At 47.9% G+C, this 20,395-nt stretch overlaps 1 protein-coding gene across 1 annotated transcript in view; it reads right to left on the bottom strand.

Moving 5' to 3' along the window:
* LOC144797816 (inactive hydroxysteroid dehydrogenase-like protein 1) overlaps nucleotides 1-20,395 on the bottom strand; it is a 78,532-nt gene that overhangs the window by 1,647 nt on the left and 56,490 nt on the right. The window contains exon 4 of the mRNA XM_078668614.1: nucleotides 16,105-16,332. Within this exon, the coding sequence (XP_078524740.1) occupies nucleotides 16,105-16,332 (228 nt within the window). The remainder of the gene's footprint in view (nucleotides 1-16,104; nucleotides 16,333-20,395) is intronic.

Here is a 20,395-nt window from a genome sequence, read left to right on the forward strand (position 1 = left end):
GGTCTATAGAGCATTCGTCAGGACATAACAGGTAAGAACTTCCACCATTTGTGTAGCTTTCAAAGGGTGTGCGAATTTGCAAACACCTGGTTGAACTATTACTTGATTCCTACAGTAAAGGAGAAAGAAATAGAAAACACACATACAGAAATCCACATTTTAGAAAAAACTGTCCAATATAGCACTAAAACATATACTCTGATTTCAGAGGGATAAACAGTTACATGTGAATTACTTTTTGTAAATGTGGACAGAAAAAAGTTGAACAACTGAGGAGGTATACTGGGTCTATTTGAAGGGAGAATTTTCAATAAACACAATTGTCTGGCGTTTCTTATTGCATTTAATTTGCAAGAGTAATGATTAACATTACGACAGTCCTCATTACCTTTGCTGGATAGGTGTATTAACCCTAGGAATTGGAATAGAATGGTAAGCATTCACAGGGTAATACCCTATATCGTACAACTCGATAGGAAATGAGGAATGTTCTGCTGTTGATCTAAAACGTGCCGTTAGAGGACAGGAAGGGGCAGTGTCCTCCGTATATCCGGGGGCAGAGCCAGCACATGAAGAGGAGTATCTCGCAAACGCGGGTAAGAATGGCGGCAGATAACTACAAAACGAATATAATAATATTATGCCCGAACCCATTTTTGAAAAGATTCCCCCTTTTCCTTTTCCTATTCTACCCTTTCTAGCTCGGGTTTAGACACATCCCCTGTACCCCGAAGACGAACCAAACCTCCGAAAATAAGGTACTCTTTCCTTTAATGTAATATGAACCGCCAAGAGCGTGTTCATAGTTTTCCTTTAACGGCACGTTTTAGATCAATGGAACAGCATCGGAGACTTTTACAATCTACTATGACATTAAATGTGTATCACTTTTTTGCATATACCATAGTTAAAAATAACTCTCAGGCATCAGACATGGGCCATGGTTATGTGCACGCTACTCACAATATGTTTTGCCTAGAAAAAAACACAGCAGAACATTACTCATTTCCTATCGAGTTGTACGATATAGGGTATTACCCTGTGAATGCTTACCATTCTATTCCAATTCCTAGGGTTAATACACCTATCCAGCAAAGGTGATGAGGACTGTCGTAATGTTAATCATTACTCTTGCAAATTAAATACAATAAGAAACGCCAGACAATTGTGTTTATTGAAAATGCTCCCTTCAAATAGACCCAGTATACCTCCTCAGTTGTTCAACTTTTTTTCTGTCCACATTTACAAAAAGTAATTCACATGTAACTGTTTATCCCTCTGAAATCAGAGTATATGTTTTAGTGCTATATTGGACAGTTTTTTCTAAAATGTGGATTTCTGTATGTGTGTTTTCTATTTCTTTCTCCTTTACTGTAGGAATCAAGTAATAGTTCAACCAGGTGTTTGCAAATTCACACACCCTTTGAAAGCTACACAAATGGTGTAAGTTCTTACCTGTTATGTCCTGACGAATGCTCTATAGACCCGGTGGGGCCATAAAGAGCTGAAACATGTCGACCGTTCCTTTGAAGATATGAGGTGATCTAGTAACTTGATTTACCATAGTATCAAAATTCTTTTTTAACATTACCTTTCCTTTTATATTAAAGTTTTGTTTGGAGAGGCATTGTTTTTTAGGTAGATATTTTCTTGTTTTTCCTGCACCTTCCCTCTGGGGGTGTCCTCTATTCTCTAGACACTGCTACCCAGACCAGAGGTTGCCTCAGGATGAGGCTGGCATATGGCACAAAATTGGACACCCGATGACTATGCCATAACGCTGATAATGGGCGTCTAACAGTTATATACCGCAATCAACATAGTAGCGTTTATGAGGGTGCTCAATCACAACCAATGGTTATGAAGCTACAAGTGTCCATTCTCCTTTCTGATTAATTTGACTAATAAAAAACACTCCAGCTGTGGTAGGGCCCTGGCTTCACCTCCTGGTGCTGGGCGAGCTGTGCTTTATGGCAGGGAGGGAAGGATGGATGGATGGATGGTCTTGGTTGCAGCTCCGGCCTCATACAGTGCACCTGCTATCACTAGTGAGTTAGAGGCGCTGAGATGGTGGTATTGGTGGTGGTGTTGTTGGAATTGGGGGTGGTGTTCTTGGTGGTGGTGGTATTGGTTTTGGTGGCGGTGGTATTGGTGTTGGTGTTGGTGGTATTAGTGGTATCGGTGATGGTATTGTTATTGGTGGTTGTATTAGTACTGGTGGTATTTGTGGTAGTGGTATTGGTAGTAGTGGTGGTATTGGTGATATTGGTGGTGGGTGTGATGGTGGTAGTGGTGGTGGTTGTGGTATTGGATTGGTGGTGGTGGTGGTTTTGGTGGCAGTGGTGTTGGTGTTATTGGTGGTGGTATTGCCACTGGTGGTATTGGTGGTGGTAGTGGGATTGGTGGTGGTATTGGTGATGGCCGTATTGGTGGTGGTATAGGGGGTGGTGGAAGTGGTGGTATTGATGGTGGTGGTGGTACTTGTGGTGAAAGTGGTGGTAGTGGTATTGGTGGTGGTAGTGGTCGTGGTGATATTGGTGGTGGTATTGGTATTGGCAGTGGTGTAGGTGGTATTGGATTGGTGGTGGTATTGCTGGTGGTATTGGTTGTGGTGGTATTGGTGGCGGTGGTATTGGTGGTGGTATTGCTACTGGTGGTGGTATTGGTGGTGGTATTGGTGGTGAAAGTGGTGGTGGTATTAGTGGTGGCATTGGTGGTGGTATTTGTATTGGTGGCATTGGTGGTGGTGTTGGTGGTACTGGAAGTGGTGGTATTGATGGTGGTGGTATTGGTGGTGAAAGTGGTGGTAGTGGTATTGGTGGTGGTAGTGGTCGTAGTGATATTGATGGTACTGGTGGTGGTATTGGCATTGGCAGTGGTATTGGTGGTATTGGATTGGTGGTGGTATTGGTTGTGGTGGTATTGGTGGCGGTGGTATTGGTGGTGGTATTACTATTGGTGGTGGCAATAGTGGTGGTGGTGGTAATAGTGGTGGTTTTGGTGGTGGTGGTATTTGTATTGGCGGTGGTATTGGTGGTGGTATTGGTGGTGGTGGTATTGGTGGTAGTGGTATTGGTGGTGGTGGTGTTGATGGTGGTGGGGGTATTGGTGGTGGTTATGGTGGTGGTATTGGTGGTGGTGGTAGTGGTATTGGTGGTAGTGGTATTGGTGGTAGTGGTGGTGTTGATGGTGGTATTGGTGGTGGTGTTGTTAATAAAACAGGCTTTTGAAAACAACCTGTCAGGTGGCTTTAGCCTAGTTGACATGTAACACAGATGTGCTGTTGTCAGCTTCAGCCCATTAGCACAGGATTATGTGCTACCTGGAATCCACATGACTTAATTCGCTAATCATTTCTAAATCCATTTTACTTGGGGAGTTGAAACAGACACAAGATAATGCCGGGGTAAAGTGACTGAAAGCAGGCGTCCATGTTACGGGGCGGCTGTGCTGCTTAAAAAAACACAAGCGGTTTTAGCTGAAGCAGCGCATGTCCGGCCTGCTGTAAGAGAAACTCAATAAAGTAAATAGTGCTTACAGACTAAATAATAGATCCCAGGTAACAACTGAAGTAAAAGGACAGTCGCCATGGGAGGGTACAAGTGAAGACATGGCCGTACTAAGTAGGGACTAACAAGCCTATTAACGAATCTGAAGGCAGCATTTACCAAAGACAATGACACAAGCCAATGAAAAATATGGGAGGAGTGGGTACGCCTTCTCTCCCATACTCTACTACAGCAGTCTCACAGAGAGAGCAGCACATGCGCGCTGCCGCAAGGCTCGACCTAAAAAGGTAGTTAAATCTTGTGCAGCCGCTGATCAGCTAAATCACAAAGTTTGTGACAGCAAAATACCTTTTCGTTATTAACAACAGCCCAATTATGGGAGAGAAGTGTTTTTGACTTGTAAAAAGGGTTTTGCAACTCTTTCCTAATTGCAAATAGGAGGGAGATTAATTGGGTATCCTCCATCTATCTGCGACTCAGGGAGGAATGTATCAATAGTTTGTAACCACAACTTTAGTCTCAAACCATTGATCAGATATCAACACCTAAAAGGGGGCGATATTGGATTGATAAAGGGGAAGGTGTCCGTGGGGGACATCTTCCCATTTGGGAATCATGATGGCATCTTCAGGGGAAGCAGAAAGTGGACCACTGTTTGCTAAACCTGACATCCTCCCAAACAAGAGAAAAATATATTTTTTTTTATTGTCCATTTATCACAAACACGAAAGATTGAAAATGTTCAAACCAAACCCTGGCAGCTGCAGTGTACCTGTATATAGGATATTTCAGGTGACTTTTATTAGTATAAACCGTATTAGACTCAGGTCCATGAATATAAAGGTTCCTCTGTCAGGGCTTCATAGGTCTCGATCCTCAGAGGGCATCCCTGCCAAGTTACCCCCCTCCCCCCAAGTCAGTGGCACTTGGAGGGTCACCTCCATCACATCCCCTGTATTTCTGTCACTCAGTCTCACATCTTCACCAAATACCGGGGCAGCCTCTCCCCTGGAATATTGTTTTGTCTGCCAATCTACATCAGTCCATGTTAGATAGCTAATCCCTCAATGTCGAAATCCGCATGCCCCCCCCCCCCAAGATCTAATCACATCATGCCATCTGATCACCAGTGCCACACTGTAAAAATGAAGTGTGCATCTGTCTAGTGTCACCTCTCCCCTAGAACCTAGCCAATGGGCTAGGTTCTAAGCTCCAGGGCGTCTCCCACAGCCTCTTAGAATTGTACCCCTGTCCAGAAGTCCCTTACTCCGGGGCACTCCCAGAACGTGTGCAGCAGGATGCCCCGTTGACCACATCCCCTTGGGCAACGGTACATGTTAGATGCTCTCATGTCATTGAGCCTCATGTGTGTGAAGTATGCCCAGTGCATCAGTTTCACTTGTATCACCCTGAACCTCGCCTGAATGGCAACTTCTCCGAAAAAGGCTTCCTCCCATTTGTCTTGCAGTTTTCATAGCAGAACCTGACTATTGGTAAGGATCATGGAGTACAGCTGAGATATTGCGTGTTTCAAAGGGCTCACATCTTTCCATGTCTTGGGGCTGGGTGATCTATCGTGTGAGGATAGACTTGATCTTCATGCAGCGAAAATATTGCCCCCTGGCATGTCATATTTCTTCTGTTAGTCTGCAAACGCCAGTCACCCGTGTCTCCCCACAGGTCTCCCATTTTCGAGATACCAATATTGTCCCATTGCTGGTGTCCCAACATCCCACGTAGCTCTATCAATGCACTTCAGCCCCACAATGGTGTCTCTAGCATCAGTCTCCCTGCCCAGCCTAGTTTCCATATTGTGTGTCTCCAGGATGGAACCACAGAAGCAGTCGGCTCCAGGAGGATCGTCACTCTTCCTGTACTGAAAAGCTACTGCATGAACCTGTGGGGAACCAGGGCCCGTCTGTCAGTCATCAGGGTCCACGTTTCAGTGGAAGTTCCGCAGAATTCATCCTGCGTTCTTTTCATAGAATAGTTTGAGGTTTGTGGTCATGTAGATCCACAGCCAAGTGACCCAGTGATATCCCAAATTAGTGGGACGGGCCATCCGGCTCGTCCTGTCCAGTGAGACAGCAGGTATGCTATGGACTTTCCCAGTTAATTTTTAATCCAGAAAAAAGTTTTACATTCCATAGAATATTCAAAGTCCTTGGAAGGGAGTGGCCGAGGTCTGTAAGGTATAGGAGGAAGTAGTCTGTGCATAGGAAGATCACGTGCTCCCAATCTCCATCCCCGTGCTCCGGCACATCCTGGCAAATCCACTTTAACAGCAGCTTCTTCTCAACACGTAGATTCATGGATTAATGGTGGGGAGTGGACAGCTATGGAAGGTGCTCCTGCCCAGCTTGAATTAATTTGACAGCATGCCAATTAGCCACACCCTTGCCAGAGGCCTGTGATAGAGAAGGCACACCCATGCCTGGTATGTGGGGCCAATGTCACACGCTCTAAGAGGGCCATCAGGTATCAATCAATCAATCAGAGTACTTGTAAAGCACGCTACTTACCCGTAAGGGTCTCAAGGCGCTATGGGGAGGGGTGCTGCTACTGCTCGAAGAGTCTTCTGAAGGCGAGTAGGTCTTGGGTATGCCGTATGTGGGTAGGGAGGATGTTCCAGGTCTTGGCGGCGAGGTAGGAGAAGGATCTGCCGCCGGAGGTCGTTCGTTGGATGCAGGGGACAGCGGCGAGGGCGAGGCTGGTGGAGCGGAGCTGGCGGGTGGGGGTGTAGAAGCTGAGTTTGCTGTTCAGGTAGGCTGGTCCGGCGTTGTGGAGTGCTTTGTGTGCGTGGGTGAGGAGCTTGAAGGTGATCCTCTTGTCGACGGGGAGCCAGTGTAGGTCTCAGGTGGGGGGTGATGTGGCTGCGGCGAGGGATGTTGACGATCAGTCGGGCGTTTTGGATGCGTTGTAGTCTTCGTAGGTGTTTGGCTGGGATTCCTGCGTAGAGTGCGTTGCCGTAGTCCAGTCTTGTGCTGGCGAGGGCCTGTGTCACCGTTCTTCTTGTTTCGGTCGGGATCCACTTGTAGGTCCTGCGGAGCATGCGGAGGGTGCTGTTGGAGGAGACGGCGTTGACCTGCTTAGACATGGAGAGGGAGGAGTCGAGGATGAATACTAGGTTGCGTGCATGGTCAGTGGGTGTTGGTGCTGTTCCCAGTGTGGTCGGCCACCAGGAGTCATCCCAGGCTGAGGGGGTGGGTCCGAGGATGAGGACCTCCGTCTTGTCCGAGTTCAGCTTCAGACGGCTGCTCCTCATCCAGTCGGTGACGACCTTCATTCCCTCGTGGAGGTTGGTTTTGGCGATGTGTGGGTCCTTGGTGAGAGAGAGAATGAGCTGGGTGTCGTCGGCGTAGGAGATAATGTTGAGGTTGTGATGGTGGGCCACTTGTGAGAGGGGGGCCATGTAGACGTTGAACAGCGTCGGGCAGAGAGATGAGCCCTTGCGGATGCCGCAGATGATGTCGGTGGCTTCGGATTGGAAGGGTGGGAGGTGGACGCTCTGGGTTCTGCCAGAGAGGTAGGACGTGATCCAGTCAAAGGCCTTCTCTTGGATTCCGGCTTCTAGGACGCGTGTCTTCAGAGTGCGATGGCAGACCGTGTCGAAGGCGGCTGACAGGTCCAGGAGGATGAGGGCTGATGTTTCGCCGTTGTCTAGTTGGCGCCTGATGTCGTCTGTGGCGGGGATGAGGGCTGTCTTGGTGCTGTGGTTTCATCTGAATCCGGACTGGGACGGGTCCAAGATGTTGTTGCCTTCCAGGTGGCGGGCCTATTGCATGTTGACGATTTTCTCGATGACCTCTGCTGGGAACGGGAGCAGGGAGATGGGCCGGAAGTTCTTGAGGTCCTTGGGGCCCGCCTTGGGCTTCTTGAGGAGGGCCTTGATTTCGGCGGGCTTCCAGCTTTCCGGGAATGTCGCTGTTTCGAAGGAGATGTTGATGACCTTCCGTAGTTGGGGTGCGATGGCTGCATCTGCTTTGTTGAATACGTGGTGTGGGCACGGGTCTGATGGAGACCCTGAGTGGATGGAGTTCATGACCTTGCGTGTCTCGTCGTCATTGACGTTGGACCAGGAAGTCAGGCGGTTGGTGCTGGTAGTGTTCACAGGGGAGGTGGAGTCTGGCGTAGTCGGGGTGGTCGTGGTGTTGAAGCTGTCGTGGATGTCAGCGATCTTGCGGTGGAAGAAGATGGCTAGTGAGTCGCACAGTTCTTGTGAGGGCGAGATGTCGTTGACGTTGGAGCTGGGGTTGGAGAGTTCCTTTGCGATGCTGAAGAGCTCCTTGCTGTCGTGTGCGTTGTTATCCAAGCGGTCTTTGAAGGAGGATCTCTTGGCTAATCTGATGAGGTGGTGATGTCTGCGGGTGGCGTCCTTGTGGGCTGCGTAGTTGTCCGGTGTGCGTTCGTGGAGCCAATCTTCTCCAGTTTCCGGCATGAGTGTTTAGGTCTGGAGCTCATCGGTGAACCAGGTGGCTCTCTTGCTGGCGTGGCTGTTAGAGGGTTTCTTGAGCGGGGCGAGGGTGTTGGCGCAGTCGTCGATCCACTGTCTGAGGTTGCAGGCTGCGGCGTCTGGGTTGGTGGGGTCGGCGGGTGGGTTGTGGGTGAGGGTGGTGATCAGCTGGTCTTCGGTGACTTTGCTCCAGCAGCGGCGAGGCAGCTGTTGTTGCGGTGGTGCGTGGTTGGTTTCTTGAAGGTGAAATGGATGCAGCGGTGGTCTGTCCAGTGGAGTTTGGTGGTGTGTTCGAAGGCGACGTGGGTGCCTGTGGAGAAGACGGGGTCCAGCGTGTGGCCGGTGGCGTGGGTGGGTGCGGTGACAAGTTGTCTGAGGCCAAGGTTGGCAAGGTTGTCGATCAGGGTGGCGGAGTTGGCATTGTTGTTGTTCTCGAGGTGGAAGTTCAGGTCCCCGAGGAGGATGTAGTCCGTGGAGGTGAGTGCGTGGGTGCTGGCGAGGTCGGCGATGGAGTCGCTGAACTGAGCCCGGGGGGTCTGTAGATGAGTGTTCCTCTGAGGGTGGTGTTGGGGTCGGTGTGGATCCGGAAGTGGAGGTGTTCGGCGGTGTTCAGAGTGTCGTCTGCGTGGGTGGCGACCTTGAGGGTGGACTTGTGGACGATGGCTATTCCTCCTCCGATTCCATTGGCGCGATCCCTGCGGGTGATCTTGTAGCCGTCCGCGATGGCTATGGCGATGTCGGGCGCCGAGGAGTCATTCCACCAGGTCTCAGTCAGGAAGGCCCCGGCTGGGGCGGAGGTGTTGAGCAGATCCCAGAGCTCAACGGTGTGTTTGCGTGTGGAGCGGGTGTTGAGGAGTATGCATCGGAGGTCGTTGGGTCCAGTCCTTGGAGGTTTGGTGGCTCTGTCGCAGGTGAAGCTCCAGATGCGGCAGGAGAAGGGTCCGTAGGTCCGTTTTGGGGCGGCCTGGAAGCAGGTGTGGTCTGGTGTCGTGGCGTTCGCAGGGTCCAGGGGTTCTGGAGCTGGGCGCGGTCCAGGCGCGGACGGGCGCAAACGGGCTTGCCTTAGGCGCGCGCGGCTGTGCAGCGTCCGACATATATGAGGAGGTGGGAGGGAGGAGCAGCTGGGAGGCGGGAGCAGTGAGTGGGCAGGGGCGGGGCCGCAGGGGGCACTGCGGCGGGGAAACAGTGGTACAGAAAGCAAAATGGGGCACAAGGCGGGGAAACGAGTGGCACAGAGCAGAAATCGAGGCACAAAGAGGGGGAAACAGTGGTACAGAAGGCAAAATGGGGCACAAGCGGGGGGGGAATGAGTGGCACAAAGCAGAAAACGAGGCACAAGAGGGGGAGACAGTGGCACAGAAAGCAAAAAGGACGGAGGACACTTCCCAACGGCAGTGGCAGCGGCAGCAGGGGCACACAGTCGGAGCTGCGTGGAGGGGGAGCGACCTACCAGGAGGGTCAGGGGTCGCTCACCTCACCGCGCAGCGGCCGGCATATATGGGGAGGTGGGAGGGGCCTAGCAGGAGGTACCAGGAGGCCACTATTAGGTGTTCCCAATGCCAAGTGCCTCAACCGCTACCCAACACCCCAATGGGTCTGTCCATGTTTTTGTGATCTAGAACAGTGTGGATATACATAGCAGGATCCCAGCCCCTCTGGCCTCTGTAGAGTAGCATGCGCATGCATGTATCAGCGTTTTGTGCTTGCCTGCCCTAGTTGCAGAGGGTGCCCTTCAGATGTGTTTCCAGTTACAGGACCAGGTCCGGTGAATGACGCGCCAGGTTTTTCAACATCACTCGCCCTTTTAATTTGTTTCTGAGCCCATTCATGCTCCACAAGATAGACCTAAGGAAGGTTTCCCTATACTGATGTCTGTGAATTTTCTGTGTCATCTCATCTTGTCCCCACTGCTAATTTACCCAGTGTCCAAATCTTGTTGCTGGAGCACCCCTCAACAGTCTCCAACCACCTTGTGCTGCAAGTATAAAAGAACCCCTCCACCCCCCAAAGCTCAAGGCACATGTCTCCTCCCCTACCCAAAGTTGTGTTCCTACCACCCTGTCCAGCTCTTCAAATAGGGACCCAGCATGGCTGGCCCCGCTTCCCCAGTCTCTAGTTGGAGCACATTATCACCAGGTCATCTCCAACCCCCACTCCCTCAAGAGCCTGTCTAATGTCCCCCCAGTGTCTCAGGTGACTTTGCCATCATGGCGTGACCTTCGAGAGGGTCAGGTCTTCACTGTCCACTCCTGTGGCAATCAATATATTGTCTGACTTCCCAGAGTCTCTGTTAAGGAACTCCCACCAGTTTCAGTCAGTCTTCAGGAGGCCATGCTGCAGTTACGTGACTACCTTATCTCTCTCTGTTTATGCCTCTGCCTTTGTAGGGCTCACCTTCCACTGAAACTTGGAGGTGGGCCGGGAACAGCAGGGCATATTTCTTGTTGAGGTGCCGCAGGTCTCTTTTGACAGTTAGAAATGTTCGCATTGGTGCTGCACCATCGTGGGTATATGCTCAACAGGCTGCCCTCGATCTGTCAGGGCCCATGAGATTGAGCAAGTTGCAATATGTTGCCCCGAACTTGAGCAGTCGGGTCACTATTGGTCTGGGTGCTGCTCCAGGTGCTGGGTGAGCTGTCATCAACATATTTTTGTGGTGCACAATCAATAGGCCCCATTGGGCACCACTGCCTCTATGTTTTGCTCCATTCAGCCCTTAGTGTCGCAGATGGCAACTAGGCCATGGCTGTGTGGTTTTCTAGGTCCAGCTGGGCACCCGTCAAGACCTGGCCTTCAGAGGCAGCATCCCCGTTTGCAGACCCCAGAGCCCCTGTCCGAGGATCGTCTGACTCGCTCCAACATCACCTATGGTTCCCAATGGTTCACTGGTGCCTCTTCTTAAATTGGACGCCCAGTCTGGAGCCGGGGAAGACAGCCCAGTGGCCCGCATCTAGATCACTGCAGACACCCGGCCTAAGCTCCAGTGCGGTTGGCGGTCTCCATTTTACATGTCTTCGGCACATTTGCATGAAGCAGCCACCGCTGCCCCTAGATCCGTCCAGGGAGCCACAACTCCCAGAGGGTGCATCCTATAGACCCTCCCAGCCCCACTGTGTTTTAGGGCCATGGGGCTCGGTATGACCAGAAGGATGCCTTTACTGACATTGGAGCTCCTGGCTATGCGTCCAACTCCATAGCTGCAGTGGACACACTCCAGGAAACTATTTTTTGCATCACTGGTCCCTTTAAGGGACACTGGATTCTTTTTTAAAACAAGCACTGGCATAACCAATGGGTCTCACCTTTGGTGCCTTATAAGTGTTTAGCCAGAACTATTTACTTTGCCAATGTCTTCAAGCTGTACTGTAGAGAAGTGTGGCTGCTGTGCAGCATGCTGAAAAGTTATAATATAAAAGTGTCAGAAGCATTTTTGTTACCTTATATATGACCAAGAAGGCAGTATGTACAACCATATAAAAAAAAGTATTTACAATACAAAAATGTCCTCAGTTTTCTTTTGATCTTGCAATGCTGGCAACTTGTTTCTGCCTATTCCAATGGTTGTTTGTTAAAGCTTTTTTTAAGGGGGCATAAACAATCGGAGGGTGAAGGTTGGGAACTAGTACCTGTATTATAACACTAGCAGCGGCCAGGGGCAAGGGGAGAATAAACAGATGCCAGATTCCGAGAGCAGGCTGAGATGGTGCTGAGTGATGCTGAAGTGGTAGTGGTGGGGGTGGTGGTGACTGGTGCGGAGAAGATGCTGAGGTGATGCTGAATGATACTCAGGTCTTGCTGAGTGATGGTGATGTGGTGGTGTACTAGTGCAAAGGCGATGCTGAGTGATACTGATGTGGTGCTGAGTGATGCTGTGGTAGTGCTGAGTGATGCTGTGGTGGTGCTGAGTGATGCTGTCGTGGCGCCGAGTGATGCTGTGGTGGCTCACAGGTATTTTGAATCAGAGGCATACGGACTCACAGGTACGAATGACCAGAGGTATACTGTACTCACAGATACTGAGGACCAGAGGCACACTGTACTCACAGGTACCGAGGGCTGTACTCACAGGTCCACTGATCCACAGGTATGCTATACTTACAGGTATTGAGGACTAGAGGCATACTATGCTCACAGGTACTGGGACATATTGTACTCACATTGACTGAGGACCAGAGGCATACTGTACTCACACCTGTACTGTACACCAGAGGGATACTGTGCTCACCGCACAGAGACTTGGTGTACTTAAGTCTGTACTGAGCATTAGAGGTGTACTTTACACACCCTCTGCTCAGCAGCAGAGACACACTGTACTCGCAGGTGTAGTGAACACCGGAGAAATATGGTACTCACGTGTATAAGCAAGAGAAAAGTACTTTACGCACCCCTGTAGTGAGCAGTAAGTATCAGGGTCGTGCAGTGCTCAAACCTGCACTGAACATCACAGATGTACTGTGTGCTCACAACTGTTCTGTGCACCTGACACACTGTAGTCGGAGCTGTAACCTCCCTTTCATGATGGAGACCTGAGTAACCTTACCTGACGTCACGCATCCCGGGAGAACACACAGCCTTTCTTCCCTATTGAGTAAGAGACCCTGCTTCACGCCCTCAGAATAACACAGGACTTGCGTCAGAAGTAAATTGCTCTTACTGTGAGAAACCAGAATGATCCATAAATGGATTAAGGCAGAGGTGGGAAGGGAGTCTTGCAGAGGGTGGCAGACATGAAGGATGACAGGTCGCCAAAGTCCCTAGGGCGACGGCCACGTGTCACAGAAACCAGGCAGGGTGTACTGGCTAGTCCCAAGAAGCGTCCAGACGAGCAGTGAGGCACACCCACCTATTCAGCACAGCTGAGTGTGGCCATTGCTGAACACCAGAAAAACAGGAAGTGCTAAGAGCATAGGTCTGTGCAGACACCAGTGCTAGCTAGGCAATACCTGGCTGCAACATCCTGCCCGCCCCAGGCCAGGAAAGCAGGGCTGCGTGATCAGGAGAAGTAGGGGGAAGGGGTAAAGGCAAGGCACCCGAGAGCGAGCCTGAAAGTGTGGCTAGGAACAGAGTCACAAAATAATAAATAAATACATGAATATATTCTCTCTCTCTCTCTCACATACACACAAGTTTGGGACCTCACATTTCCAAGTATTTCCAATTCACAATGATTTGCCAAAGCAGGTTTTCAGATATATTTCAAGGCAACATTTGTGAATGGTGTACAATTGGGTGTATATACATATATAACTTTATTTTATTTATTTATTTATTTTTAAATTAAAGGGAAAATATTTTGCCCTGTTGATGAACGATTTTTTTTTTAAACCTCTCCAATTTTTTGGGTGCTCCATTCTTACCCTGGAAAGAGACTTACTCCTTCCCTCAACAGTGGTAAATCTCTATTCACAGGAGAGGAATGGATCAGGAAAAGAAACGATTGTAAATCCCTATAAATAAGCAGCATTTGTGAGAGTCCAGGAACTGTGAAAGCATTCCCCCCCTGAAACGCCTTCGTCTGTTGACTTAATCACACGAACATTTTCCTGTTGAGTAATCCTTTTACAAGTGTAAAACCCGCTATTGAGAGTTGCTTAAGTTCGTTCACGCTTGCAAAAATGGCTCTTTGTGGGTGTAAAGCAAACCGAAATGTGAATCGGGCCCAGCAGGGAATGTTCATGGTGAGCAAAGGTAAGGACTGAGGGAGGAGTGAGTGCAGCACAAGGGGCGCAGCAGGGAATGATCATGGTGAGCAAAGGTAAGAAATGAGGGAGCAGTGAGTGCGGCACAAGGGCCTCATCAGGGACACATGGTGAGCACGGAGGGAGGTGTGAGAGTGCGGCACGAGGGGCATAACAGGGAATGTTCATGGTGAGCTAAGGTAAGAAACGAGGGAGGAATGGTGGACATCGACTAGATTAGAGTCTGTGAAAAGAAGGTGAGGGAAGGCAAAAGGGAAACCAAGGTGGCAAAAGGGTTGAGTAGTGGGTTTGGGAGGAGAGGAGTAACCAGAATAGTAGGAAAATCGAGGTGGAATGCAGTAGAGGAATGGACGCAAAAATCAAAATAGGGATGAGGGAGAGGTAAGGAAAGCGATAGGAAAAGAGAGAAGATGCTGGTATTAGGTGGGTGCTACATGAACAATAAGAAACAGTGAAGGAAAAGCAAGATGTGAGATACGTAGGGACAAAGGAAAGGTGAACAAGATGCAAAGTAAAACAAGACGCGCGGCCGCAAAATGTGCTCTGTGGTGGGGGAGGGGCGGAGCGAGGCGCTTGGGAGAGCAAGCGAGAGGAAAGCCGACTAGATTGAGTCTGTGAAAAGAAGGTGAGGCATGAGTGGAGGGAAGGCAAAAGGGAATCCAAGATGGCAAAAGGGTTGGGAAGTAGGTTTGGGAGGAGAGGAGTAACCAGAATAGTAGGAAAACCGAGGTGGAATGCAGTAGAGGAATGGATGCAAAAATCAAAATGGGGATGAAGGAGAGGTTAGGAAAGCGAAAGGAAAAGAGAGAAGGTGCTGGCATTAGGTGGGGGCTACGCAAACAATAAGAAACAGTGAAGGAAAAGCAAGATGTGAGATACGCAGGGACAAAGGAAAGGTGAACAAGACGCAAAGTAAAACAAGACGCGCAGCCGTGAGACATGCTCTGTGGGTGGGGAGAGGCAAAGCGAGGCGCTTGGGAGTGCAAGCGAGAGGAAAGTCAGATGGCGCCTGATCGCATGCTGTAAGGGTGCCCGCGAGCGATGCGAGGAAATCCAGATGGCGCACACGTAACTGTGCTTATAACCGCACGCTCTAGGCCACACAAAAAGCTGTGGTCGGCTTTTAGAAGCCCACTAACTAAAAGTTTCGCCAGAACAGCGCATGCGCTGGCTCAGGCGAGACCTAAAAAGATGAAATATTTGGGAAGGCAAATTCCTCTATCCATCCCTCTTTTTGCAGGGGGTAGCAACCTGATGACTGCCTATAGGTTGTTTTGGGAACATCTGCAAATGTACAATTTGTAATATGACCTATTAGTACTATTGACTTCCACATCTTCATCAGGACTGCGCCAACCCTGCTCCAATTTAGGAAAGAGATGAAGACACACCTCTTTAAAGAACGCTACGCCATGATGAAGTAACAGTCCACTTTCACTCTTAGAAATCGACTACCACTTCTATAATAAGCTTACACTACCTTTGGCTTCGACACTCCACACTGCGCTATCGTTCGGCTGGTTCGAGATGCATAAATACCAAACATATTCATATAAGTACTGGCTCTCCTTGCGACTAAATCATACCTGAACACCAGATGGTGCCAAAGAAGTTGAGTCCTTGTCTCTTCAAGTGTTTTCCTATACAATTTTGCTGCCACTGGAAGGGACAAAAAGTTGTAGTTCCCCTACATGGCACACATATTTGTTTTTTTGCACAGCCTTTGGGCTCGAGTATAAAGTACCAAAGCTGTTTGAGGTAAACCTGGCAAACAGCCGTCACCTTAAAGAAATGTCAAGGGGAGAGCACTCTAATGGAATGTCTACCTAGATGTGCAATGTACACAGCATGCAGAGGAATATTTGCATCCAGGAAATTTAAAGCTGAAAAGAAGCAAAATGGTATTAAGCAGGTCTAAATTTCAATCTATGTTGTGACACTATGACAAATGACAAAAATGATCATAAAAGGTTTAAGACACACAGCCTCAATAATCTCTCCATTATTAGAGAGCAAAAATGCTCAAAGTGCATTCTCTGTCTGAAAAAACTAATTTTAATTAAGTCAAAAGTAAGCTTTCTTGTATCTTTCTGAACTCGTATTTTCTTGATATCTTAGTCAATCAATGATCACAAGAAAAAGATAGGGGCTAAAGTGAATGGGCCATCTGCGACTGAACAATGGGATTCACGAAAATTATGCCTTTTAGACCTATATCAAGCCAAGAATATTTACTTTATGACTTGCCATAAATATTTGTTATTAGCGATTCACACAAAGCTGCAGTAAAGTGGTATCTATCTACTACGTATGTCAGGTAGAACCAACACCCACGAGAACCTATAAATTACATGCACAAGTACACCTACCTGGGATAGGTTCAGGGATTTTGGAATCATATGCATGCCTTTGGAAAGTAAAATGAAGGCAAGACTAGAGTTACCTGGATGGAATGGGACCAGTATCCTGTAGTCCTTGTGGATATCCCAAGCGTAGAAACAGCATGGCAGGCATACACTGATGCCGAGGGGACCAGCCAGGGTGAGTTGCATAGAGTACCACTGAATGCCGTCATGTTGGTGGCAACATACATTGGAGTTAAACTCTGAACAAAGATTCCTTTTGAAGCATATTCATGGTGCAGGGCTCGGCTAAAATGATCCAAATATGCCTGTTGAGAAAGAAACACATTAGGACTATTTTAAGCGTTTTTGGTGGGCTCAAAATTTTGGAACATATTGTTTCTAAAAACTTTTGTTATCATTTCTTGTAACATGTTACACAGTCAGTTTGGAACAGATTTAGGAGATTAAATTAAAACACTGAATGTCTGATTATTATTTGCCAGACTTAGAAAACACTGGTTAAGGGGTGGATTATTAATAATTATGGAGGCTGATAAATAGGGATAACTAGAAGGAGGAGGAGGAGGAGGACAGAGATACTCTCATTCAGTAATGGACTAACAAACACCCAACAACCATCTGGTCCACACTAGTAAGTAAGTAAGTAAATAATGTATTGTTTTTGATTAATTAACACCATTAAAAAAATACACATTGGTAAAAGTCTTCTATATTAAAAAAGGTAGAAATGCGTTTCTAAAAACGGAAGGTTTACCGGTATAAGAGAAGCCCTCATTTGCGTTGTACTGGAGACAGTCCAACATCTGTACTCACAGTTTGTGGTTATGAAGGCTAAAGCCATATATAGTTTTTGCACTTGCTCAGGGTGCCGCTGATCCTTGCTTAGATGCTATTAATAACAGGAACCTTACTAACTTCCCATTTAGCTGCGGGTCCTTGTGATCGAAGCAAGCAATCACAGCCAGTCTCCGGGTTTGAATCCCTTGTTCGTTAAAATGTGCTTTTAGTAGGCCTACTCTTTTCCCTTTTAATTTAGTGCAAGAGCATATTAGATGTTTTATATCCTCAGTTCCGTCCCCACACAGCCTGCATGAGTTCCCGTGGTTCTCTCTCTGCCAGGGTAGGGGGTGCGGTATGGCTGGCAGGATTCCTAACCTATATTTTAAAAATTGCTCTTTAATCTTCATTGAGTACCCTAATTTAAAATATACCAGTGGACCGAGTAGTTTGTAGCTGCTCAATGTCATCCATGCGTGGCTCCTTTGGTCCATACTAACTCCTGTAACACAACAAAATAATGTAGGGGTGATTTATAAATCCCTTTCTCTTCACTGTAGCAAAAGTAAATCAAGTCACCAATGGAACTTTCTGCATCATGGGATCCCTCACCTACAGTTCCTTTAACCCCTTCTGCGCCGATGACGAGCTCAGCTCGTCATGAGCTTTACCTGTCGTGCGCTCATGACGAGCTGAGCTCGTCATGAACCGCGGGGTTTTAAAAACTTCAGCGGGAAAAACCGCAGCGCGCATGTGGTTAAAAAGTACAAGTCATCACCTTCTTAGCGCTTTCCGGTCTCTACCAGAACACAGCTGCTAGACAACTCCTTAATATACACATCCAGCTTTCCTTGTCACCAGCACTCGAATATTAAAGCTGGCTTTCTGTTCCTATTTATTTCAGTTTTCTTTAAGTTTTGACTTCTTCAAGTATTTTACCTCTATGGCCATTTTCCAGATGTGTCTTGCATATTCCATGATCTGCTGAAGGTCCTTGCAGGTGTTTACCTTTGGCCTTTTTATATGCTCACAATCAGTCTCCTGAATATTGTTTGGATCCCCTGAATGTACAGCTAGGCACTATCATAATAGGGATTATCCTACAGTTGTTTTATTATATGGAGAAAGCAGTGTGCTCAGCATGTGAAGGTCAGTCTGGATTTATTTATTTTATTTATTGCATTTATATGGCGCAACAGCTACCCTGAGGGTTTCCCGGCGCCCTGGATCAGTATTCCTAGGAAGGAAGCAGTGGGCCATTATTGATTAAACAACCATGATTTCACTCCCTTGCGAAAGCTTAGATAACATGGTTTTAGCCGTAGTTGGAGGGGAAATGAGTTCCACAGTGCAGGTGCTAAAAAGGAGCAAGAGCGACCTCCTAGTCGAGTCCTCTTTACCCTCGGCACCATGAATTTTACTTGATTCATTGACCGTAGATTACGCGCAAGTAGGTATTTCTGGACCATTTTGCATAGGTACCCCGGAGCTGCACCAGAGTTAATCCTGTGCATGTAGCATAGTGCTTTAAACTTTACTCTGCTAGTCACTCTCAGCCAATGTAGATGTTTTAGATGTTCTGTCATCCTCGTGCGTCCTGGGAGCTTAAGGAGCATTCTGGCTGCAGAATTCTGGACTACTTGCAGTTGATTCAGAGTGCCTTTCGTAACTCCTAGAAATAGGACATTACCGTAGTCTAATCTAGACGTAATTAATGCCTGTATGACAGTCCTCTGAGCCCCGTCTGGTAGTTGCCACAATATTTTTCTCAACCATTTAAGGATGAGAAAGCATGTGGAGGCAGTTTTGGTTGTGTGTCCGCATGGACAGCTTGTCATCGATTATTATCCCCAGATTGCGTGCGGAGTGCACCGCGACCGGGGTAGCGCCCATTTCGGCGGGCCAGTGCTTTGGGCCCCAGAGATTTTTTTGATTGCCGAAAATTAATAGCTCTGTTTTATCCCCATTTAGTTTTAATTTTTTAGAATGGAGCCAATTGGCCATTCTGAGTAGTCCAGATCGAAGGGGAGAGATATCTGCTTTTTCTGTGGATGTAAGGGAGAACACAAGTTGTGTATCGTCCGGGTAAGAATAAATGGTAAGATCCATCTCTTCAGCAATTTTGGCTAAGGGAGTGACATATACATTAAAAAGGAGGGGGCTCAAAATGGAGCCCTGTGGCACTCCATAGGGGGACATGTGTACTTCTGACCGGTTATTTTTTTGAGAAGACCTGATAAGTGCGATGCAAAAGAAACTGCTCCAGCCATTCTAGGGCTTTCCCTCTAATTCCGATGTCTTCCAGGCGCTTGATGAGGGTTGTGTGGCATATGGTGTCAAATGCGGCACTCAAATCCAAAAGGATGAGTGCCACCGTGCCTCCTGCATCAAGTTCTTGGCGTATGACCTCGGTGACCCCAAGTAGGGTGGACTCCGTGGAGTGACCTTTCCTGAAGCCTGATTGTGAGTAGTGCAGCAGGTTATTATCAATGACATACTCTGATAGCTGCTTATTAACATGTTTTTTCTAGTATTTTGGACATAATCGGTAATAAAGATACCGGACGAAAGTTGGAGAACACTTCGGGGTCGCTGTTAGCCTTTTTTAGTAGGGGGACTACCATGGCGTGTTTCCAGTCATTAGGTAGTACAGCTTCTTTTAATGAAGTATTTAGTAGTGCTCTCAGTATCTCCAAGACAGGAGTGTCCAACTGTTTAAGGACGTGCGCAGGCAGAGGATCTAGGGGTGAACCTGATTTTATGCTATTCAAAGCCGTTCTAAAGGCTACATCGTCTATTGGTTGCCATGTTCTAATTTCTTGTTCCCTAGGAGGCTCTCGTTGATCCTCCAAAGGAGGTATAGGGGGTCTAATATCAATACCATCCTTGTTAGATGTAAAATTGGCATATATCGTAGCTATTTTTTCATGGAAGAACTTGGCAATGCAGTTGAATTGGGTAGATGATAGGATAGGAGGTTCAGGTAGGGCTGCTGCACCAGCTAGATTCTTAAGGACCTTAAAAAGAGTCCCAGAGTGAGTCTGTGCTTCTAAGATCGTGTTTTTGGTGAAGTTTCCCCTGGCAATTTTACATGATCGGTGATAAGTATTAAGTGCTATCTTATACTTGGCCGGATCGTAATCTCTTCTCCATTGTCTTTCTAGTTTTTTGCATAAGCTTTTTTCCACTTTTAAACTATCCGTGAACCATGGAGCTGGAGGGTTGGAGGCTGGATTGACACTGGACCTCCACAGGGGCACTGGATGCAGTAGACTCGAGTCCAAATTTGGGTTTTCCAGTACCTGCAAGCTATTTGGGCTTTGGATGAGGAGCAGTGATACATGGAAAGAAGAGCTGCCTGTGGAGGTCTACGCATCATTGGCTGTAAGAGGTAGATGAGTTACTGAACTGCTTGATGGAAGAATCAGCCCCTGGTGCTGCAGCCTGGGAACCTGATCATCCTGATGAAATTGCAGTCTGCCGAGCCTACAGCCTGCTGCACCACCAAGATGATGATCAGTGCTTGTTTGGGTGTTATGTGAGCACTGGTGACTGCTGCCTACTGTTTGCTTCTAATATTTCTTGGGATTG

Source organism: Lissotriton helveticus, chromosome 12 (genome assembly GCF_964261635.1).
Source record: "Lissotriton helveticus chromosome 12, aLisHel1.1, whole genome shotgun sequence".
In the NCBI taxonomy this organism is placed as follows: domain Eukaryota; kingdom Metazoa; phylum Chordata; class Amphibia; order Caudata; family Salamandridae; genus Lissotriton; species Lissotriton helveticus.